Genomic DNA, 25,544 nt, shown 5'->3' on the forward strand with positions numbered 1-25,544 from the left:
ACTCGACAGAACTTATTCATTTTTTTTTTACACTGTTCGTTTTAATAACATTTTTTTCTCTCTCTTCATTACATAGGCATTCCGCTTCCATGGCCTTGTGGTGAGAGCATCAGCTGCGAAGGCCACAAACCTGGGATCAAACCCAAGGCTTTAAAAATGGTACGTGTTGCTACCTCCTTTGGTGTTCAGCACTGAGAGGTTAGAAACAGAACTCTTTGGTCCAGCATCAGTTTGTGACTGGACAGCGTCTTGTCTGGTCTCTTTGGCCTGATACATGTACTCAGGTGGAGGCTGCACTTTTGCGGCATGGACTTGCCCTGCCACAAGACGCAGTATATATACGCACACCTAATGATTTGATTTATTTGATTGGTGTTTTACGCCGTACTCAAGAATATTTTACTTATACGACGGCAGCCAGCATTATGGTGAGAGGAAACGGGGAAGACACCAGGGGAAGCCTACGACAATCGGCAGGTTGCTGGCAGACCTTCCCACGTAAAGCACACCTAATGACTCTTCGTTGCCTTATGAATGAAAAATATGTGTCATGTATTCTGTTTGGTGTGAAACCACCATGTTGACATGGAACCCAAGGCGTCTCAGATGTAATAGTTGAATATTTGCTCTTTGGGTTACACGGGGAATTGAACTCGAAATCCGGCAGTCTAGCACTTGAGCCCCATAGCTATCGTAATGGTTATTAAAAGCAATGAAAACCTATCTCCGTTTCTACATGTGTACACCTACTATATATAATAAAATAAGGCGTAAATATTTCCTTACGACTGAGAGCAACCTGGTTTTTGGCGACTGGTACAATAACTGCTGGCTCAGGGGCTGCTTGGAGTTGAACATGGTCTACTTTTCTGCGACCCGAAGCATCTAGTCGTCTCCAGTTGCGTCGATCAACGCGTGCTTGCCCACAGTTGTCATAGTGATGCATGCATAGGCAAAGCTTCACGTGACAATCATAATGGTAGTTCAGAGCTGACATTTGCCGCCAGTCGTGGTCGATCTACACGCACAGAAACTAATTCTGGTCAGACATCGCCAGATGCTCATGGGGTTTCCTCAAATTTTTCGACATTTTTCCCTGGATTTATATGGAAATGGCTCTGACAACAGACCATCTCACCATTGGCAAGTTTAAGTACAGACTCACCCGTGTGTCAAATAGTCACAAAGCAACTGCAGACTTCTTTCATCAGAAACAATGTTCTCTGCACACAGAGGGTAGGATGATCCGCTTTTGTTGAAGTAAACCGTGCCGTTGGTCTCCGTCCCAGAGTGAAAAGAACCTGGCGTGAGACAATGATAATAAGGAGAGTCAGCTCCGTCATGAGACGTCATAAAGATGTGCGATGATGTCATGAAGATGTGTGATGACGTCAACCGCTTAAGAGAACTTTCACTTTCACGGAGAGGCCTTCAGCGGCGATGGCTGTTTTCTCATATTAAACTGAAAGTGTGAGCAATTTTATCATCTGTCTGAGTAAATGTATAAGTATGGCGCTCCTATTTTCGCTCCACGAAAATGCAGTGAATACTGTATCCAGTTTGATCATTTTTCTCAGTATTTAAGGCATTATTTGCTAGCAAAACATTAAGAAAGATTATGCCTACATAATGTGTCGATCTCTGTTCAACTACAACATTTGTTAGCATAAACGTCAAACTGGGCGAAACGTGTGTGCGAAACGTGTGGCCCACTTAACGTGTGGGCGAAACTCTCTACTGCGTACAAATACCTCACGGTTTTTTCTCCGGCCCTACGTGGGAAGGTCTTCCAGCAACCTGCGGATGGTGGTGGGTTTCCCCCGGGCTCTGCCCCGTTTCCTCCCACCATAATGCTGGCCGCCGTCGTATAAGTCAGATATTCTTGAGTACGTCGTAAAAGGCTAATGGGCCAAATAAATAAATCGTGATTTGCTTATTCAGCATTCGAAGGGTCATACCACAGTTCAACTCATCAGAACCATCTTCACAGTGGAACTGGCCGTCACAGATCTGATCCTCATCCAAACACACCTGGTTACGGCACGAAAGTACCTGGCCCGCTCCGCATGCTCCTGGCAACACGAACAGAAAAGTTGTCAATAGGTTTTCCTCAGGGCAAAACAAAACAGAAAACTATGAAATGGCGATGAATCCAAAATTCACCTACAAATAACTCTGATATACTAAAATTTGTAATGAGCTGTACAGAAACTTACATGTGGAACACTTTCTTTCTAAACAGGTGTAATGTTAAGGGAGTGCGTTCAGGGACATGTAAGTGCTTTGTTTCTGCTAACTGACGGTGTGAATTTTGACTTCCAAGATAAGTAAGAGACGCGCAGACGAACAAGCCAGGATTTAATACACTTGTGCTTTTGGTTTATTTATTTATTTATTTATCTGATTGGTGTTTTATGCCGTACTCAAGAGTATTTCACTTATACGACGGCGGCCAACATTATGGTGGAAGGAAACTGGGCATGGCCAGGGGGAAACCCACGACCATCCGCAGGTTGCTGCAGGCCTTTCCACTTACGGCCGGACAGCTTTCGGTTTAAGCAAAATTGCTTTAAGCAAAAGTACTTTACTTTCGAAATGTGGAATGATTTTAATCAGTGTATGTCAAAAGTGAAATGTACACAGAAATGAAAAACTAGGTCGTACAGGTAATTCCTGGACAGAGACATGGAGAGACTTGCTATCAGCTGGCTTAGTCATGGGCGATATATTTCATATCTTCACTCTTACTCTCCATTTCTTTATTTCGCGTCGAATTCTGAAATTTGGTTTGACTACTGTTGTTTTAACTTCTGAGGTTGAGTGTGGTGTCTAACTTTTGTGGTTGACTATTGCGGTAAATTATTAGGGGTTGAGTACTGTAGTTAATTTATGTGGCTGACTATAGTGGTTAACTATTGTGGCGACTGACTGCTGTGGTTAAGTTTTTGAGACTATGGTTAACCTTTGCCGTTGATTATTATGGAATAGTTTTTTGTGGTTGACTATTGTGGTTACACAATTCCATTGCTTCAACAGCTCGAAGTAATTTATGTGATACGAATCCTAGTACGTTTACCGTGTGTCACCTAAAGTTTAGTACTGTAATTTTGGTATGTAAATTGTACATTCAAAAACAGATGAAGGCCTTACAATGATGTTTTTCATGCAAACACAGATTTTCTGATAGGAAATTAACCAATTTTTTTTTCAGAAAAACACCCAATAAGGCAGATCTCTGAATCAGATCAAGCAAAATTTGTCATTTGACAAAAATTCTGAACTTTAGATAAAATACAGTATATCTTCACATTGGAATAGATAATAAACTTACGACACTTCCATTCGTCGGACCCATCGTCGCAGTCCTGGTGGCCGTCACAGTAAAACTCTGAACGCACGCACTGTCCGCTGTCACAGGTAAACTCGTATACCGTGCAATCTGGTTAAATAAGAAATAGGAGTTTTCACGATCAGGTCAACAATTCCGTTTAAAGGAAAAGAGCGCCTCAAAATTAAAAAAATCCATCGTCGAATACAATTCTAAAGCATACATATCAAAAAGTACTTTTAGACTTATTTTTGAATTTGTAAAATGAAACATGCCTAAAACTCATGCACAGGGTGAATCAACGCGTTTTCTCTCTAGTAGGAATCCGGAAATATAAAAGAAAGTCTTACTGCATTGTCGTTCGTCGCTGAAGTCACCGCAGTGGTCAACTCCGTCGCACAACTGACGGTTCCATATATAAATGCCATTATTACACCGGAAGCCGTCTGTTATATCTGAAAGAAAAAAAATGGTACCATTGCCGTTATATTTCTGAAACGTTATCTCTTGAGTAAGAGAACGCTAAGCCGAGTCGGCATTTTAGGAGTCCCTCGAGTACATGCAGATATAAACGAGACAGGGTGAGGGCTCTCGCAAAGTAACACACCTAACGGCTATACATGTACATCTCGCATAGCCGGGTCCATTAGCCCAAAGGCAGCGATAGCAGCTACCATAAAATCACGTCTTTTAGCTGCCTTAGTTCGCGAGAGCCCCCAGTCTGTCTGGTCCAAACGTGCGTGAACTTGCAAAACTCATGAAATGCCGACTCACCTTACCAACGCCACGCACTATGCGTGACCATTTACGCTTTATTCCAGGTTGTAATTGTTTTTATACAATCCAACGTACCGGTAATGACAGTATAACTTTGCGGTTAAAAGGCACCTGTCTTTCAATCGACAGGACGCACGAAGTGTCTGACCATTGATCGCTAGAGTACTGTTGCTCATTTTCGGACTTACAAATGAAATGAAATGCGGTCAAATTTATGGACTACACACGTGAGGTACTCATGACATCTTTCCTTTTTCTTTACATTTACTAAACGGTCACATTACTTAAGTAATCTTTTACTCGTTGGTAATAAGAGCTACTCCAATTTTAGAGGCTCTGGTTAGAGTGGGAAAAGCTTCTGGTGACGTCACAGCACACAAAATCGATGGGCTTTATCTTTCGTGAAATCCACCAAAGAAGTAAAATATTTGAGCGCGTTTAAAATCGTCAAACAATCTAAAACAAAAACTGTACTGCCTCACTTCCTACATGCGAGGAAGTTATCAGTTTTGTTAACCAACAACTCGTTCCTTGTGAATCAGTAGATGCTTTATTAATGAAATGGATATATGAAGTCACATGACAGGTATTTACAGGTCACAATTACAGACACCCTTAGAATGTTATTTAGGCGAACATTGTGTGTGGTAATACAGTAAACCACCAGAATACTTTTAAAGTTGACCAGAACACATTCACTTTCGATATCAACAACAACATGCACCATGCACAACGATATGTCTCTCTCACACCAATCTACACAGTTTCATAATATGAAAATCACGGAAGTTTGTTCTATTTCGTTCATAGTCAACTCACACTATGGGAAGCTACACATGCAGGGGGAATCTGAAGGGATTAAAGTCCGTGACACGAGGTTTGTGTCGTCTGTGTTCCGCGCTGAACATCCGATCCGGCTGCAAACTGCTTGCCGTACCAACTTTCCAGACACGGAATATACCAAGGAATAAACCGTGGCGTTACAAAAACTATACAGTATTTTGATGTATACATTTCAGATGTGCATAAGGATGAACGCGGTAGATTAAATCCGTACTGTGTTTCTTATCGATTGACAGACAAGCGTCACTTTCTGGTTTTATTGTAATTGTGTTATTATGATGCGGTGGCATGGTTATATATATATTTTTTTTTGACTGGTGTTTTACGCCGTACTCAAGAATATTTCACTTATACGACGGCGGCCAGCATTATGGTGGGCGGAAACCGGGCACAGCCCGGGGGAAACCACGACCATCCGCAGGTTTATGCAAGACCTTCCCACATACGGCCGGAGAGGAAGCCAGGATGAGCTGGACTTGAACTCACATCGACCGCATTGGTGAGAGACTCCTGGGTCATTACGCTGCGCTAGCGCGCTAACCAGCTGAGCCACGGAGGCCCCGCATGGTTATATAGAAACGAAAGGAATGACCAAATTAACAATTAACAAACATTATCCATAACATTAAAATAAAATATTTATTGTTTATTCGATTGGTGCTTTACGCCGTACTCAACAATTTTTCACTTAGACGACGGCGGACAGCGTTATGGTGAGAGGAAACCGGCAGAACCCGGGGGGGAACCCACAGGTTGTTAGCAGACTTTCCCACGTACAACACATAAATACTTACTACAGCTCAGTTCGTCACTCAAATCATCTTTCCTCCATCTAATGCAATCTAGATATCTATTGCATCTAGCTCTGCCGGGCAAACATTGTCCACTCTTTTCGCATACAAACCCGTCACATTCTGAAAATCATACCAAACGTCATAGCATCCGGATCAGCATCAAACCGCAATGAATTCTGCAGAAAATTTCATCAAAACAGTGCATAACTTTTCTCGTAAATTTGCTGACCGAGATTACACATGATCACAGCTATATTTTAACGCATTTGTGAATGGTCAGATGCCAAGATGCGCACAAATTCAATCCGAATCCGCCCTAAGCAGTGAAAGTATTTAGTAAATTGTACTCAAACGTGTCAGTGTTATTAGATTATACCACACTTTTATAAGGTTTAATAATTTTTATTATTAAATAGTCGTTCTTCATAGACTGAGGCCTCTTGCACAAAGCGATTGTAGCCTAAGTAGGCTGTAACTACCATGGTAACATATGTTCTCAACATATGTTGCCCTGGTAATTATAATCATCTTAGCCTACAATCGCTTGGAGCAAGCGACCACTGCTCGAGTCGTTGAGCGTATATTTTACTATGCGCAGCTGGCGTTACCTGTGCAGTTAATCTCATCTGATCCGCCATTGCAATCATATATCCCATTACAAACTACAGTTTGGTTCACGCACAGACCGGAAGTGGCGCACTGGAACTGGTCTTTGCCGCACTGCACTGTGAATCAGAAGGCAAGAAATTGTTAACTAGAAATAAAAAAGAAACAGCACAATTGTTCGTTGACGTCGGCTTACAGGTTCTTACAGGTGAACTTCTTTGCCCTAAAATTTGCTGTCAGCCTCCCTGTGCTATTATGGAAAATTCCCTCGTGAAATTCATTCATTAAAACCATTAATATAAATCTTTATATATAGCCCAGGTAAAGATGTGTGTAAACTACGTAATACAATTTCTCTTCCAAGAGACTATCACTCTGTGCTTGATTTTCCTAAAACAGATTTTATACCTGATGAAAATTAATCACAGGTTTTCAGTTAAAAGATGGCGGTTAGTTTCATGGGTGGAGGCAACCGCCGTGCTCAAGGTATATACCACCTACCTTTGGCAAGTTACTGACAAACTGTCCCGCCACATAGAGATACGCACTCAATGTCGATGGGATATAAATGGTCTTCAAAAATTGTTTTAAACAAAAGGAGATGTCGGCTACTTTTAAAACTCGTCGTTGGATGCTCAGCAGGTCGTTGGATGTCTAGCAGCCCGTTCGATGTCTTGACAGGGTGGTGGACGAACGGATCGTCTTAACTTTCAGCCAATGCTTCTATGCGCATGACAAATAACTATACTTACAGCATTGGGGTCCCTCGTCAATACCCCCAGGGCATTCCCCCCACTCCGTCGCATACGTCAGTACGCTTGATACAGACGCCTGAGTCGCCACAATGGTAATCGTCCTCACTGCAGGCTGGTTAGAGAAACACAATTAAACACTGATATACTGGCGTAAGCATGCATTAGGAGAAAAGAATCATACTTCCACGGAGGGTACAGGTGTTCTATCAAGGCGACGCCATTTGCTTCGTCGTGTTCAGTTATAGTTTTACTCATAATCTGAAATAACCGCATACATTCCTTTCGGGGCCTCTGTGGCCGAGGGGGTAGACGCCAGCGAGGCCGAATGACCCAGGAGCCTCTCCAACCGTGCGTCGGAAGGTCTGCCAGCAACCTGCGAATGATCGTGGCTTCCCGCGGGCTCTGCTCGGTTTCCTCTCAGTATAATGCTGGCCTCCGTCGTACAAGTGGAACATTCTTGAATACTGCATAAAACTCCGATCAAATAAATACATGAGTAAATAAACACATTCTTCCACAAATCTGTTGCTGACAAACACATATCGTGGATCTTGTCAAGTCTTACAACAAAAGCAAAGCACTACAACAAACCATGTAGTGTATCAGATCTCGTATTATCTCGTATTTAGTAAGACCACTCCGTGTTTCAAATTACTCCGCTTTCAAACCATTAATTTATTGATAACTTGCGCGCTCGCGGCCATGTTGGATCTGTAACAAAAGAATTTCGTGGTCCTCTGCACAGAGGGAAATATGATATAAGAGACTGCAGCATAGAGAGTAAAACCAGAGCAGTGACGACAGTGTGATAACTGGCAAATTGTCACAGGGAACCCGTGAAATACGGCTACAGCATAGACAGTAAAACCAGAGCAGTGACGACAGTGTGATAACTGGCAAATTGTCAAATTGGCCTCTGGTCAGTTTAGCTCAGTTAGGATTTTCTTTCTAACGGTTTATGCAAATGCTTAAACTATATGGTCTTACACGCCATCTAGCACTATATGTAGGATTAAGTAAAAATATACATGCAGTGCTGTTAAATGCAAACTTCTTAGACGTCACTCTATTAGGCGCCCTCGGGGCCTCCGTGGCTCAGTCGGTTAAAGCGCTAGCGCAGCGTAATGACCCAGGATTCTCTCACCAATGCGGTCGCTGTGAGTTCAAGTCCAGCTCATGATGGCTTCCTCTCCGGCCGTACGTGAGAAGGTCTTTCAGCAACCTGCGGATGGTCGTGGGTTTCCTCCGGGCTCTGCCCGGTTTCCATCCACCATAATGCTGGCCGCCGTCTTATAAGTGAAATATTCTTGAGTACGGCGTAAAACACCAATCAAAAAAAAAAAAAAAAAAAAAATTAGGCGCCCTCCATGAGTAAGACCATGGAATTCTTGTGGTAGAGGTCCAAGATGGCCGCAAGTCATGTATTGTATGGCTCTAAATCCTTTCCAGCATGACATATTTGAATGTAAAGGAAAGATTTGAACTTACGACAGTCCATCTCGTCCGACAAGTCTCCACAGTCATCAACGGAATCACATCGTTTTAGAGAAGAAACACAGAAGCCATTGCCACACTTGAACTGGTAGTCTGGATGACAGGAAGCTGTGAACAAAGGGAACATGTGCGAATTTATTGCCGGGAAATACATACAAACTGCAACCAAATATGACAGGTTTGATAGCAAGGCGCTGAGGGAACATGTGGAGAACTGAATGATGAAATTTCTTTCTTTATTTATTTGATTGGTGTTTTACGCCGTACTCAAGAATATTTCACTTATACGACGGCGGCCAGCATTATATGGTGGGAGGAAACCGGGCAGCTGAATGATGAAAAACGAACAAAAACTACAATCAAATACGATGGGTTTGGTGACAAGAGCTTGTGAACTGAGGGACCATGTGGGAAATGAATGATGAGGGGGAAAGTAAAACTAGAGCCAAATATGATAGGCTTGGTAACAAGATACTGTGAACAGAGGGGACATCAGGGAAAAGTAGCTGATTAGAAGAGAGCAGGAATTACATCTGACATGATAGGGTTGGTGGCAAGATACAACGAAAAGCAAAAAGGTATGGGAAATTGAATGATGAGAAAAGAACACAGTCTACAACCAAATATTAGAGGATTGGTGACCGGAAGCAGTGAACAGAGGGAACATGTTGAAAACTGGTTGATGGGAAACAAACACTAACTACAAACAAAATGACAGGTTTGGTAATGAATAATGAGAAAGGAACAAAAACTACAATCCAATACGATGGGTCTGGTGAACGTGTGAACAGACGGAACGTATGGGAAACTGGCTGACGGGAAGGGAACACGAATTACATTTGAATAAGATTCGCTTATAAGGTACAAAGAGGATATATGGGGAAGTGATTGATGATAAAGGAACTAAAATCGGATATAATAATAATAAAATGCACAAGAGACTGTAAACAACTAGAATAAAGGGGAAAGTAGCTTATGCCAAAGGAACAAGAACCCAGCCTCAAGGGACTGACAACAAAAACTACAAAAAAAAATATGATAGGGCTTGGTGGGAAGTGACTATGGACAGTTGGAACATATGGGAAACTGTCCGATGACAAAGGAACATAAATCAACAACTAAATATGATAGGGCTTGGTGGGAAGTGACTACGGACAGTTGGAACATATGGGAAACGGTCCGATGACAAAGGAACATAAATCAACAACTAAATATGATAGGGCTTGGTGGGTGGGAAGTGACTATGGACAGTTGGAACATATGGGAAACTGCCCGATGACAAAGGAACATAAATCAACAACTAAATATGATAGGGCTTGGTGGGAAGTGACTATGGACAGTTGGAACATATGGGAAACTGTTCGATGACAAAGGAACATAAATCAACAACTAAATATGATAGGGCTTGGTGGGAAGTGACTATGGACAGTTGGAACATATGGGAAACTGTCCGATGACAAAGGAACATAAATCAACAACTAAATATGATAGGGCTTGGTGGGAAGTGACTATGGACAGTTGGAACATATGGGAAACTGTCCGATGACAAAGGAACATAAATCAACAACTAAATATGATAGGCTAGTTTGCAACATCTTGTGCACAGATGGAACATGCGAGAAATTTATCTAATACAAAAAAATACAAATATGCATTCAGATATGTACTAAGGATAATTTTTCTGATTTTTTCCTGATAAGAAAAGGCCGTGTTAAGCGGCCTCCAGCAGGTGACCATGTTTATATATGTATGACCATATATGGAAGGAGCCAAAGAGAACAAATTGCGCTGACGTCATGTACACTTTTGAAGCAAAATTTAGATATTGATCTTTTATCTAATACAAATGAATCCTGTATATGATGTTTACTGGACTATACCAGAAATATATAAATATAAGAGCGTGGCACTTCTCTATGTAAGTCTGGCTTTACTTTCCTTTAATTCCGTTTCTTTGAGACGTTTACTGTAATTGTACAGAATCTGATCATACTCCCTACAGCGCATGTGTCGCTCTCTACCTTTCGCTTTACATCACTGCCGGCAATATCAGATTTGGTACAGAAATCTTGAAAAACGCCGAGGTCACCGGGGTCACGGTGATGAGGCAGGCAGTGATGTCAGAAAACACAAACAATCCGTCTCGTCTTTCGTCTCAAATAATACTTTATACATGTGCATTCTCTTTATCTGAAGAATGTGCAAGATGATTCTAACCAACATCTAAAAAAAAATTGATGAAAATTGATTAAATAGTTCCGCGGGAGGACACAAGTGATGAGGATAATCCTGACCAAGCCTTTGCGAATCACAAATGCTCCAAATGTCACGCTTGTCTATCCGTGGCAGTGATGTTGAGCCAAAGGTAGAGAGCGACGCATGCACTGTAAGGTGTATAGTATCTGATACGTACTTGAACAGTCGACCGGTTCGTCCTCTCCCCCAATACAATCTTTGTGGTAATTGCAGTAAGACTCTATATGTAAGCACTTCTCCTCAGAATGACAGCTAAAGGTACCGCGGGGGCATGCTGACGAAACACAAAGAAAAACATATTATGATATATATTAGTAGTGGGAAGAATGATTTATTGACTGATTTATGATTGAATTTTGTTTACAATATACTCAAGAATTTGTTTTTTTATACGATTGAGATCAGATTTATGGGTGAAAGAGATCTAAATGGCTGCGGTATACCGCCTTCAGTAAGCTGGGCCTGCTGACAAACCTTCTCCAGGTTATGGCGTAGAGATATGCACACCATACTGAGGGAAGACAAATGGCTTTCATTGACGTCATACTGTATATGTCAACCCACAGGAGAGCCAAAGTTCTCTGAGGTGATTTTATTGCTGTTGTAAAGTGGGTATATTTCCTTAACAAATGAAGATATAGACGGAGTCTTAAGGTCTAACATAATTACAAGGCAAGGGGACAAATTCTACATAACTGGAAGTAACATCAGCACATCAGAAATAAGATATGCCAAAGAAAATCGCCATTATTGCATTTTTCAAAACTGAAAACTTCCGCAGCTAAAACGGGCATTGCAGAAATGTCTGAAACTTAGGCATGTTGTAGACATCAAGATGAACTTTGAGTAAATTTACGAGTAAATCTTCACGTGACCTGGCAGCCATATTGGGCTGACACGAAAATAGTTTAGAGTGTCTTCAAATTTACCATAACGTAAGCCAAGTATCCATTTCTCGGTTCAGGCCGTCCACCGGTAAAACAATATCCAAAGCCAATTCCCAAAGACTGCTTTCATTAATACAACTTATCATGAACATTCCTTTTAAAATGTATACAAATTTAGCGAAAGATAGTTAAGTATAGGCCTAACAGTTAGCAGTTTCCAGTGATGTCAGTAAAACACACGGATGTGACGTTCGATGCGTTAAATCCTGTTGACCGCAACAATTCATGTTTAACCATTGAAAAAATTCATACTGGGATCAAAACACAATATCGACACAAGATGAAGTACCGGTATCTCAGTTACGCTTTTTTGCACACCTCCTTACATGTATTCTATATTTTTGTAATACATAGGTTACTTCCCTTTTCAAGGAATTATCTCCCTTGACGGTAGGTATCTGTCTTTTATTTCAGTACTGAAGCAAATGGGACTATAGAAAACTTGGCCGTTTACCTTGTCAATTTCACAATACAGAGAACAATTGCAATGATTCAAGAGTTAATTACTGTTGTTGCTCAAATTCCATACCTCCAAATATGAGCATTGGCTAATTGAACTGTTAACTACCAAGGGAGGCAAATCCTTGAAAAGGGAAGTAACCTATGAATTACGAAAAAAAAAACCGCCTAAACACAGCGCTGAATTTATACATACAACATCCTGGTACTTCATCTGTGGCAGCCGGGCAATCGGCCACTCCGTCACACCATTGGCTGCTGTCGACACATGATCCGTTAGCATTCGGGTCACCGCAAGAAAACCGATATGTGCAGTCTGTGGAAAGTAATCAAGCCTTACATTTGACCTAATTCCATTGGCTTGATTGGTGCTTGATTGGTGCTTCGGGAGCGATAGAAGCACCTAAGGCTTTAAAAGAGGAAGTTGTAACTTCCTTGCTTGGCGTTCAGCATGAAGGGGATAGTGCAGCGACTGGTTGACCCATATCAGTATAATGGCTCGGTCAGGGAGGCTGACTTGCCTTCGGTGAGGCGCCCCAGTGAAGCAGCATTAGATAAAAGAGCGGTGGAAATCCTTCCTGCGACAAGCATGCACATTAAATGTACTCTTAGGATTCCTTCGTCGTCCTATGACTGAAACATTGTTAAGTACGACATTAAACCCCAAGCACTCAATACTTATATGTCAGCTTTATGAGGTGGAAGAAACTGGATTGCCCGGAGTAAATCATTAACCTTTGGCAGGTATTGGCCAAACCTCCTGACTTAAAGCCTCTGCCGAAACAGCAAGAGCTGGATTCAAACTCGCGACATCATCGATCATTGGCCATCTGAGCCAGCGAAAGCTCCACCTCAAGCTTTTTGTGTACATCATTCCATGTAGCTTCGCATAACAAATGAGAAATAACTGAATCATTTTTGTTTGTATACATTCGAATATTTACTTTTTACAAAGAGAAGAAAAAATAAACATTCACCTACCAACTTTCAGCAAAAATTGAATTTAGTTATTTATTTAGAGGGATGATTCACACAGCGCTTTGCTAGGTAACTGGAAACCTCCTGACTTAAAAGCCGCAGCGCAACTGCAGGATACTTATCTCCAGCGTACTTCATGTTAGTCAACTCATTCTGAGAAACATGCACTTAGGTGTTAATTGGGACTAACTGGAATATTCAGTGAGAAAAGTGGGTTAGAATAATAATGAATGTTCCATGACAGTGGTGGATTAGAGGAATCTTAAATGTTCCCTGAGAAGACTGGATTAGAGGAATCTTGAATGTCCCATGAGAGCAGTGAGGTAGAGGAATCGAAAGTGTTCCATGGGAGCACTGGAGTAGAGGAACCTTAAATGTTCCATGAGAGCATTGGATTAGAGAAATCTTAAATGTTCCAGGAGAGCAGTGGATTAAAGGAATCTTGAATGTCCTGTGACAGCAGTGGAGTACAGGGATCGAAAGTGTTCCATGGGAGCACTGGAGTGGAGGAACCTTAAATGTTCCATGAGAGCACTGGATTAGAGAAATCTTAAATGTTCCAGGAGAGCAGTAAGGTAGAAGAATCTTAAATGTTCCATGAGAGCAGTGGATTAAAGGAATCTTGAATGTTCCGTGACAGCAGTGGAGTACAGGAATCGAAAGTGTTCCATGGGAGCAATGGAGTGGAGGAATCTTAAAAGTTCCATGAGAGCAGTGAGGTAGAGGAATCTTGTTCGACAGAATTCCCTGTACGATCCTAGGAATTGTGTGTGCATGCAATGAAGTTTAATAGGTAACACAAAAATAATTAAATGTAATTACGGCAGTTCTGTTCATCCGACCCGTCATTACAGTCCATACGACCGTTACACACTTGTCCACACTGCAGATAGTTACCATCGTCGCAAATAAAACCTTTGCCGAAATAACATTGCCGCGTGGTCGAAGCTGTAATGAAAAGAAAACCAGAACTTAGGTTACTTCCATCAACCCTTCATACGAAACAAAAGTTAAAAAAACAAGCCCCCCCCCCCCAAAAAAAAAAAAACGATTGAAAAAAGAACTGAAAAAATCGAAAAAAAACTCTCACCCAAAACAAACAAAAATACACGTAATAAATGACTCTAAATGTCTTCCAGGTGATATTTCAATATTAATTCAGATCCTGTGGCACAATCGCCATGACATGATCTCAGTTGTGTAAAACAGGCTGTTTTGGTGAAATACGCTTTCCATTAATCACCGTTTCCCTGCTAATGGGCATCATAGATACTAAAAATATAAATAGGTACAACATTAACACCTACAATATGGACTAACCATTAACAAAAGAGCAAAATTGACTATTTACTATATTAACACTGATCAGAGGGCTTAGTAAACTGAATAATTAAAGAATTTAATATTAATATTAGGACTAATGATAGCATTAAGCATTAATATGAAAACTTAGCAAACGGATTAATTAAAACTGTAAACATTCAAGTTTGGCATTATACATAAATATGACTTAGGAGCCCAGCGAATCAACGCTTTAACATTAATACTAGAACTTAGTAAACTGACTAATTAGGACATTAAACATTAACATGAGGTCTTAGCAAATTATCCAATGAAAGCATTAAACATTAACATATGGACTTAACTTGAAATTCGGACTACTTGAACGATTGCCAGAATTTTTGGACGTCGGCATGTGAGCTATAAAGTGAAAGTTTAACCTGCTGCTGGATTAACCCAAGGCACTTACGGTTTGTACACAGTCCTGGTGAGACATTCAGGTCGTCAATAGCGAAGAAGCCTGTGCTACAGTCGGAAAGAAGAGAAATTGACAAGGACGGTCTGTCCGGAGGAAACTGTACTTCTACATGATTCCATCGATAATTATACTTCTCACTGGAATAATAGAAAAGATTTCCATTCGGTGTCGATAGTGTCAAGTTGCCCTTGCCCCAGAAGTAGAAAGTGATGCAAGCTCCATTGGTTAGTCTAGGGTCTTGTGGAAACACCAACTCTTGTATCGATTTTCCACTGGTCTGACAGTCGAAAGGGTCGTAATATAAAATGTGGCCTGCAAAACAGAAATATTAAAATGTATGCAAGTACAACAAAACGTTGAGGATTAAGAATGCTGTAAAGCCCTCATAACTGTGGTAAAATTCCGAGCAATAAAAATAAATCATCGATAAACATGTATTTACATATTTTATTGGCGTTATATGCCCGACTCAAATATAAGTGACCATAGCATAGGGAGTAAAACCAGATCAGCGGAAACAGTGTGATACATGTAGTTGACAAATGGTCACACATAACCAGTGAAATTTGACTTCATGTATATAGATAGGCCTATATGTTAGGGTTTCATTCTAACTGTTCATGTGAATGCTAAAATAGTAGCCACGTACACGCCCCATACCGTCTAATAAATTGCAATTAATATAACTGCATGTTTTTTCATCTAATTCTACTAAAACCATGGGGAGTCCAAATAGCTGTTATATAAGCATTTACATGAACAGTTAGAATAAAACCCTGACTGAGGTGAACTGACAAGAGGCCGTAGTCACAAGTTATGTGTGAACATTGGCCAGATGTCAAACTGTTATCATCTATTCTATCCTCGTCTATTCTATCAACTCTCCACTTACCGTTTCTATCAACTCGCCACTCACCGTTTCTATTAAATCTTCACTCACCGTTTCTATCAACTCTCCACTCACCATTTGTACCAAATGGCCACTCATTGTTTGTACCAACTCGCCACTCATCGTTTCTATCAACTCTCCACTCACCGTTTCTATTAACTCTTCACTCACCGTTTCTATCAACTCTCCACTCACCGTTTGTACCAACTGGCCACTCATCGTTTGTACCAACTGGCCACTCATTGTTTCTACCAACTCGCCACTCATCGTTTCTATCAACTCTCCACTCGCCGTTTCTTTCAACTCTCCACGCACCATTTCTATCAACTCTCCACTCACCGTTTTTGCCATGGCGATCATCACTTAGGTACCAGTATCCCAGAGTCGTCAATAGCTGTCTATATGCATCTTTTATCCTTGCAACTCTCCAACGATTGGATCCACTAAGACTGCTAAAGCCACACGAATGGCCACCTTCAAACGAACACGACAGTGACGTATTTTCTGAAATCAAAAAGCTTGGTTCAAACAATATTCATGTCAAACAAACGAAATCGGACTGGTGGACAGGGAGTTGCCTATCTAAACACGGCTCAGTATATAGTGTTACAGTATATGCATTGACAATAGACACGGCATTAAAACGGACTTGGTATGGTAAGGTGGAGAATCGGCCCCAGTGCAAGAAACTGTGCACCTCAAGAAGTGAAACTGACTAGCTGCTGACACACTCTTACGACCACTGCTTTTTTTCAGTTCAGTTTTACCTTTCTTTCCCTTATTAAGCTCCGAACATGCACTGAAACAGTGTATAGGTCATAAATTAGAAAAATTGTAGACTGCTCCAGTGACACTGAAATGATTTTTCGCACTAGACACTGTAGAGTGGAGAAAATCACTGCAGCACAAATGTAACTATGAGAAAAATTCTTGATCACGCAGTTTTGAACCAATCAGTTAAATATATATACATATATATATATATATATATATATATATATATATATATATAACCCTTATATATGCTCAACCTTATATTTTCTCCACGCATAACATGTTAATGTTAATGATAGCTAGAGGACCACATGTGCTCTCAACCAGGTTTTCTCATATGATTTCGCTATAGTTGCCACACGTTACGTAATACCATAGCTTAACAATTATTCAGTCTAATTCATGATAACACTTATTTAATGAAGATTACTGAACAAAGATTCGAACTCTTCCTCCATGCGCAAGCTGTTCTCCATAGTGACTCGGTTAGCTCACTGTACTATAAAGGATGCCTGAAAGACTATGGCAGAAATACGAATTTCATTTATTTATTTATTTGATTGGTGTTTTACGCCGTACTCAAGAATATTTCACTTATACGACGGTGGTCAGCATTATGGTGGGTGGAAACCGGGCACAGCCCGGGGGAAACCCACGACCATCCGCAGGTTTATGCAAGACCTTCCCACTTACGGCCGGAGAGGAAGCCAGCATGAGCTGGACTTGAATTCACAGGGACTGCATTGGTGAGAGACTCCTGGGTCATTACGCTGCGCTAGCGCGCTAACGAACTAAGCCACAGAGGCCCCAATACGAATTTTAAGCTTGCCACAATATGACAAAACTGATCTCAACGAAAAGATTATTTTAGTACATAAAGACAAACGTCAACCAAAACGAACTTTGTCAGCACGTAAAAATACACACACGAAAGTTTCAGTAAAGATAAATTCTGGTTAACTTTGATGATCATGCTGTAAATTAAAGACACAGTGCCTCCTTTGAACGAAACATTGGCGTTTTTGATCGACAGTACACTTTTGATAGGTTAATACTAAGTAACCATATCTTTTATGGTCAAACAACATTTATGGGTGATACAATCAAGCTATATACATGTACTTCTAATTTGGAAATTTGAACAATTGTGCTGGGATTTTCACGTTCAGACTACCTCTCTGGGGCCGATTCTCCGCCATACCGTACAAGGTCCTTTAGTAAATTACGGAGGTTTTACTCAATTACTCAAAATATATAATGATACAAATATATACATATATGAGGCAGTGTAACAAAAGCAAATCACTTCATGTCATTACGCTGTATGCAATGGACACTGGACCAAAATCGTTCAACAAAATGACAGAATATAAAAATAAAGATCATTAAAATATAATACATGCATATCGTAATAGCAGCCCTGAAGTTAGTAGTTTATATAAATCCATTACAATACTGAATCAACAGCAGCCAAACTTACCACACTGAGTGTTCTGCACGTCACTGTGTCGCCACAGGGGCACAATGGACAGCCAAGCTTTTACCACGCTAAGTGTTCGTCGCGTCACTGTGTCGCCACAGGGGCACAATGGACAGCCAAGCCTACCACACTGAGTGTTCTGTGCATCACTGTTTAGCCACAAGTGCATCGTGGGTGGCCAAGCTTTTACTACACTGACTGTTCTGCAAGTCACCGTGTCACCACAATGGCACCATGGACGGCCAAGCTTTCACGACAATGGCTGTTCTACAAGTCACTGTGTCACCACAATGGCGCCATGGACAGCCAAGCTTGGTACACTAGGTGTTCCACTCGTTAATGTGTCGCCACAATGGTGCGTGTTCTATTCGTCACACAGAAAGACACCAGAGAAAAATAAGCTTACCACACTGATTGTTCCACTCGTCACTGTTATCTGCACAGTCTGCGAAGCCGTTACACAGGTAAATCAAATCCACCCATTGTCCATTGTTACACCGGAAGTTCCTGCTAGAGTTTCCATCTGTAGGGTCATACGACAAAAATGATTGTTAAACTGAAGTGTGAACATCATTTTGTTTTCCTCATTTTTGGTGGGTGGCATTTAAGTCATATTTAGACTTGACCTAACCGCTTAAATGCCTGCAAGTTTTTGTGATGAATCAGGGGTGGACTTTCGAATCCGATTTTTTTTTATGCTAATGGTAGTCCTGCAGTAACATGTGTCCTGTCAGAAACACTCAGAACATTTACTACAACACTGTACATTAAACAACTGAGCGTCTGTGCAAGTTTGGCTCTTTTTCACATGTCACATTTTGCTTGATGGTAATTGAATAAATTACTTTATGGCAATTGTATTAAGAGTCTTTTGTGAAGTTCCGTTTATTTCTTGTCAGAAAGTATTTTCAAGGCCTTTATGGGCCCCTGAAAGCTCATCTTTACATACCAAAGTTTATATCAAATGGAGTAAGCATCACGAGAAAGACTATTACACATTGTATCTGATGACACCATTTTTTGGAGATTTTTTTCATTGAATTAAATACTGTGATATGTGTTTTGAAGGGAGGGTTTTGGTAGACCATATAAAGATATTTATTTATTTATTTGATTGGTGTTTTACGCCGCACTCAAGAATATTTCGACGGCGAAATTATATTATAAAAAATATAAAAAATATTTATATTGACGGCCGCCCTCATAAAAAATATTTATATGACGGCGGCCAGCATTATGGTGGGAGGAAGCCGGGCAGAGGCCGGGAAAACCCAAGATCATCCGCAGGTTGCTGACAGACACTGACATGCACGGCTGGAGACATATAAATGTAAAATACGTCGCCGACGACAACACACACCTACACCTGTTCTAAATCCTTACTTTCAGGTGGGCATAATTTTTCTGAACGTTTTTTGTGCAAGAAAACGCCAAAGAAATACTTGTTTGAAAGCAAGAGAAAAATCAGTGCCACGTTATTGGCGACATGAATATGGTTTATAAAGTCCACTTTACATTCTAAACTTCTGACTGCATTTAATTCAATAAAAAAGGGAAAAAAGAGAAAAGAGTCTCATTATCGACGCTGATTCCCTCATCATGACTACTTTCCCTTTAAATTACACTTAACACAATCGTGAGAGATTTATCCCAATGTTAAATATGACCGCGAAAAAATGCTGATGATAACAACGCATATGATAATTACCTAGGTGAGTACAGTTGTCAAGAAACTGTACACTGTTGATTGTCGTTTGCTGATAAGTGGCATAAGAGAACCGCGAAAAGAACTGCAGTCTCCTGGTGTCCGGTGATACCATGATTTCGAGATCACCGCCCCTGTATGAGCTCCACAGTGCAGTCAAGCGACCATTGTTGTTCTCTGCAAAGATGCTCAAGGGTGTGTGAAGGTCAGACAGTTGCTCCAAACTAACTGACAGACAGGCATCGGCACACCCACTCTCCCACTCGGTACACTCTGGAGTCACCATTACCGCTGCATCGGCGAAGCGCTCACTCCGGGAGAACATTGCTCTGACGCCTTCACTAATGGTGTTCAGGCCATGTCTTTTCTGAAATGGCTTTTCACAAGTGATTTTCAAAGAGCTGTATGACCCACAATCGGCGATTCCCCACGGATCATGAGAACACTCCGACAAGTCACGTTCGAAACCCACACAGTCCAGATTTGCCAACCACCGTCTGCCAGACCAGTACGTATAAGAGAAGGATGCATACCTGGAATAATAAACATAAAGATAAAATCAAATAAGAACCATGAAACTGTAAATAACGTGCAGTAAAATTAACGAATCATTCTATTTCATTTTGTTGCCGGAATGAAGTACCAAAGTTTTGTTATAACAATTAATATATAACATTCTACTCTATTTGATGTAACCTATTGACCCTGACCTTTGGGCTGAGAACCCTGTTAGAGTCATTCGGATTTACTGTTAAGAGATATGTGAAACGCTGGGTTATTATTTCTTAATACCAAGCATATGACATGGCTTAACGAAAAGAAGTACAAAAAAATTCTCAATTTTCTTCCCGAGGCGTAATAATGGCTTTAAGTTACAGTTTTCCTAAGCCCCCGCAGGTCAGTCCGGAAATTAAGCAGCCGGCTTTGGGTGATATATGTAGCGGTCAAAACAACTTTGATGGCAGGGAGAGCCAGAATTGCGGAACTAAAGTTAAACTACAGTTTTCCTAAGGCTGCAGAGGTCAGTCCAGAAATTAAAGTGAGGGATCTAAACTGGTTTGGGATTCCTAGCATGTTCATCTATGTCTTCACATTCGAATATTTCCAACCGCTGACGGACAATATGCATAAAATAGAGGATTATGAAGAAATATGACTTATGCGTTAAAAAAGTCACAGGCGAATAAAAACAAAGCATATCTTTGTTTTCTTTAAAATCACAGTCTTCAATGTAATGATCTTGGTAAAAGGAAATGGCATAACTGTCGGACCATCTTTTAAAGCTATTTAGGCAGAAACGCTTATGAGCGGAGGAACCCGAATCATGTTTACAGCTATAGGACGGACAGGATTACGGGTGTAACAACTCGGATTATGTTTACAGCTATAGGACGGGCAGGATTACAGGTGCAACAACTCGGATTATGTTTACAGCTATAGGACGGACAGGATTACGGGTGCAACAACTCGGATTATGTTTACAGCTATAGGACAGACAGGATTACGGGTGTAACAACTCGAATTATGTTTACAGCTATAGGACGGACAGGATTACAGGTGCAATAACTCGGATTATGTTTACAGCTATAGGACGGACAGGATTACGGGTGCAACAGCTCGGATTATGTTTACAGCTATAGGACGGACAGGATTACGGGTGCAACAACTCGTATTATGTTTACAGCTATAGGACGGACAGGATTACGGGTGCAACAACTAGGATTATGTTTACAGCTATAGGACGGACAGGATTACAGGTGCAACAACTAGGATTATGTTTACAGCTATAGGACGGACAGGATTACGGGTGCAACAACTCGGATTATGTTTACAGCTATAGGACGGACAGGATTACGGGTGCAACAACTCGGATTATGTTTACAGCTATAGGACGGACAGGATTACGGGTGCAACAACTCGGATTATGTTTACAGCTATAGGACAGACAGGATTACGGGTGCAACAGCTCGGATTATGTTTTCAGCTATAGGACGGACAGGATTACAGTTGCAACATTCGGATTATGATTACAGCTATAGGACGGACAGGATTACGGGTGCAACAGCTCGGATTATGTTTACAGCTATAGGACGGACCGGATTACGGGTGCAACAACTCGGATTATGTTTAAGGGTATACGAACGGGCGCGTTTATGGGTGGGGGAAACCGGCCTGCCTGAATTAATCTACCAGCCAGCCTGAATTAATCCACTGGCCTGCTGAAATTAATCCACCGGCCTTCACAACCTTCCTGCTCTCCTGGAGCTGAAGTCATCGAAGCTAAACCAGCGAGAGTTAAGTCCCTTGTATAGAACACTCACTTTGCATATCCCAGCATCGTGCATAACACTCTGAATTCCGATAGCCCCAGGCGAGGGGCGCACACATCACCCCACAAGCCGTTGTGATAGACTTGAACCCTACCGGAGGCGGTGTAACTACCTGTGCGTCCAGAGATACGAATTGGAGTCTTTTCTGAAAGATAGAGATAACAAAGACATTAAAGTGGCATGTTCTCACGAATGTACATCTAACTGAATTCAATTTTTTAAATTTCATTATTTATTTATTTGATTGGTGGTTTACACCTAACTCAAGAATATTTCCCTAACACGATGGCGGCCAGCATTTTGTTGGGCGATACCCGCAACCATCCGCAGGTTGCCGTTAGAGCTTCCCATGTATGACCAACGTGATTTGATTTGATTTGATTGGTGTTTTATGTCGCACTCAAAAATATTTCACTTTTATCGCGGCGGCCAGCGCTACGGTGGGAGGAACCCACGATCATCCGCGAGTTGCTGGAAAACCTTCCCACGTAAGGCATCCCCAAAATAAGTTGCTGAAAATTATATCTAAGAGACCTTGTGCGCATATATTTTGATTTATGTGGAAATCTATACAGTCTAAAGAGGGGTTTGACGCACCAAAGTACAAGTGGTATGATACCTTGGTTACGTCACTTTTTTGTCTTTATATTCACTTGAAATGCGAAACGTTTGCGAACATTGCTTAAGTCATCTTTCACTCGTCGGTAATAAGAGCTTTATAAACACTAAAGAATGCTGACTAAGATTTCGACTCATATTATTCGTGGGTAGTAATATGATAAAAGAATTCCAAGAACTAGAGCTACACTGTACATATAATGCATGCTGAGGGATAGGATATCAGGACTTATATCGAGGGAAATGATATCCAATGAGTGCGAAGCTGAATATCACTTTTCATCATGCGTCATGGTTTTGCTATATAGCTACGTGGTTAGCTGGGTTTCCTGTCGTTTCATGTTTTCAGTGGTTTATGAGCATATATTCAGCTTAAAGAAGACCAGTCTCAAATAGATTATTATATTATATATATTAACATAATAAATATTACTGCGATATCAAAAATTATACATATGGAATTCAACGCCACTCCCTCGAAAGTCTTGTCCTACCGTAAGTGGTGTCTTCTTTATGGGAGATCCAGACGCCTTTACTTTGTGAAACATTGCGATAACCACACAAAAACGGATCATCAAAGACGCAGTCCAGGGACGAGGCTGAAAATCAAAGCAGTGATTGAAGCATTGTTTGTCTATGAGCATGTCTTGACGGCTGAGCAGAACGGGGAGGGGGTGTGGGGTCACAGACAGTGACATATATTACCATATGTAATATTATATTCTCCCCTTGTCTCATTAGCCAAACCAGGGAACAGATTTATCTCTTCAGACAGATCGATGTAACTTACCACAGTCTGGCTTTGTCCCATCAGACATAACCATGTAACTTACCACAGGCTGAGTTGGTCTCATCAGACAGATCTGTGTAACTTACCACAGTCTGGGTTTGTCTCATTAGACATATCGATGTAACTTATCACAGTCTGGGTTTGTCCCATCAGACATATCTGTGTAACTTACCACAGTCTGGGTTTGTCTCATCTGACAGATCGGTGTACCTTATCACATCTTGGCTTTGTCTCATCACATAGCTCAGTGTAACTTATCACAGTCTGGTTTTGTCTCATCGGACATATCCGTGTAACACGTCACAGTCTGGGTTTGCCTCATCGTACATATCCATGTAACACGTCACAGTCTGGGTTTGTCTCATCGGACAGATCGGTGTAACTTGCCAGAGTTTGGGTTTGTCTCATCTGACAGATCGGTGTAACTTACCACTGTCGGGTTTGTCTCATCTGACAGATTGGTGTTGTAACTTACTACAGTCTGAGTTTGTCTCCTTTCACAATTCGGTGCAACTTACCACAGTCTGGGTTTGTCTCATCATACAGTTTGATGTAACTTACCACAGTCTGGGTTTGTCTCCTCATACAGTACGGTGTAACTTACCACAACCTGGGCTTGTCTCTTCACACAGTTCGGTGTAACTTACCACAGTCTGGGTTTATCTCATCTGACAGATCGACGTCAGAACAATCATTGATAGAGTTACACTTGGCGCCTGTGGGTATGCATGTTAAAGACGATACACACTGGAATTCATCACTGCTGCAGTCTGTAACAACGAAAACTCATAGGTTTAAATGCAGTTGTTATTTGGTCACATGACTCAAAATCTTATTGATAAACAGCGACAAAGTTTTCTCTTGGTTGCAGTGGTCATAAGACTAACTCAACTCATAAAGGCCCTGTGTTCTGAAAGAAAATCTGGAAAATATTATGTCTGAGACGGAGGATTTATTCGAATCGGAGCGGCCGCAGCTCGCCATGTTATTGTATGGGAATTGGGACTGGCCAGTGCATGTTACAATACAGGAGCTGGCCAGGACAGCAGTTACAGTAACGCGGTGAACTAAAATTTTATAATCGTTCTCCGAGTAATGGGCGTGCTGAGTGGTCAAAAATACGATCTCATTACCATATCAAAAAGGTAACTGACTTTATACACAGGCTTTGATAGAAGATGGCACCTCTGCATAATTTAGAGTAAAATGCAGTCTGAGATAAGATGGGACATTTCAACATACCGTCAATGAGTATTGCGCTGCAAGCAGGTCATGTACTGGCCAGGTAGAAAATATCAACACATGCCTTAATATTTGCAGCACTTTGTAAAGTTGTAGAGGGTGGCTATTAATTCACTTTACTTAGAAATTTTGTTTTGTTGTTTGAAAACAGTGTAATGTTTCATCGAGAAGATGCTATTTTTTTTATAGTTTTCTCTCCTTTTGTTCTCTGGATGACCAGTGCGTGTATCTATATAAACAGTTGCGAGGTTTTAACACTGAATCAGTCTTTCGCAGTTTCCATTTTTTTTTCTACAGTAAGATTTAATCGAAATGATACACACAACAAAATGTATATGTAAGGTATTTAGTCCTACCTTTAGGCTGACACGATCCACTGGATAGAAGCACATTGTCCACTCTGATGAAGCCGTCACCGCCTCTTCCCTCACCAATAAACACAAGCCTGTACGTGGATGCCCCGTTTGGGTATAGTGGAACGAAAGCAGATCTCCAGTCATGATGGCTAGAAGATGTCAAACTCCACACTTTATGCCCAGAAAAATGTCTTTCAGTCCCGTCCTCGGCACTGCCCCAGGCAATCTTCTCAACTGCAACACCCAGAGTGCCTCCCATCTCATCATCAAACTTGTACATAAAGCTAAGACATCCGGGCAACCGATCCTGTTGGATCACTGGGCTGAAGATATAGCTCTTGTGGCTGTTTATTGTTGTCAAGGC

The 25,544-nt window shown here is 41.2% G+C and overlaps 1 protein-coding gene across 1 annotated transcript; it reads right to left on the reverse strand.

Annotated features, from left to right (window-relative positions):
• Positions 1-1,161: 1,161 nt before the first annotated feature.
• Positions 1,162-25,544, reverse strand: LOC135463355 (low-density lipoprotein receptor-related protein 2-like). Its single transcript, XM_064740614.1, has 20 exons — positions 25,181-25,544; positions 24,230-24,352; positions 23,287-23,391; positions 22,166-22,319; positions 19,848-20,377; positions 18,546-18,662; positions 16,225-16,389; positions 14,988-15,308; positions 14,060-14,185; positions 12,456-12,575; positions 11,011-11,127; positions 8,592-8,705; positions 7,794-7,840; positions 7,101-7,215; positions 6,351-6,467; positions 5,743-5,862; positions 3,679-3,783; positions 3,332-3,439; positions 1,959-2,072; positions 1,162-1,301 (listed from the first exon to the last, which is right to left on the reverse strand). The coding sequence occupies exons 1-20, from the start codon at positions 25,458-25,460 to the stop codon at positions 1,162-1,164; spliced, it is 3,138 nt and encodes a 1,045-aa protein (XP_064596684.1). The 5' UTR covers positions 25,461-25,544.

This window comes from Liolophura sinensis, chromosome 3 (genome assembly GCF_032854445.1).
Source record: "Liolophura sinensis isolate JHLJ2023 chromosome 3, CUHK_Ljap_v2, whole genome shotgun sequence".
Taxonomy (NCBI): domain Eukaryota; kingdom Metazoa; phylum Mollusca; class Polyplacophora; order Chitonida; family Chitonidae; genus Liolophura; species Liolophura sinensis.

Bases quoted from the DNA above. Each gene is read 5' to 3' on its own strand.
- LOC135463355 (XM_064740614.1), bottom strand. From the start codon at position 25,460: ATGTACAAGTTTGATGATGAGATGGGAGGCACTCTGGGTGTTGCAGTT. The intron at 20,378-22,165 runs GTGAGTGTTCTA...TTATTATTCCAG, and splicing joins ACGATGCTGGGATATGCAAA to GTATGCATCCTTCTCTTATA. The intron at 5,863-6,350 runs GTAACGCCAGCT...TATGATTTTCAG, and splicing joins AGATGAGATTAACTGCACAG to AATGTGACGGGTTTGTATGC.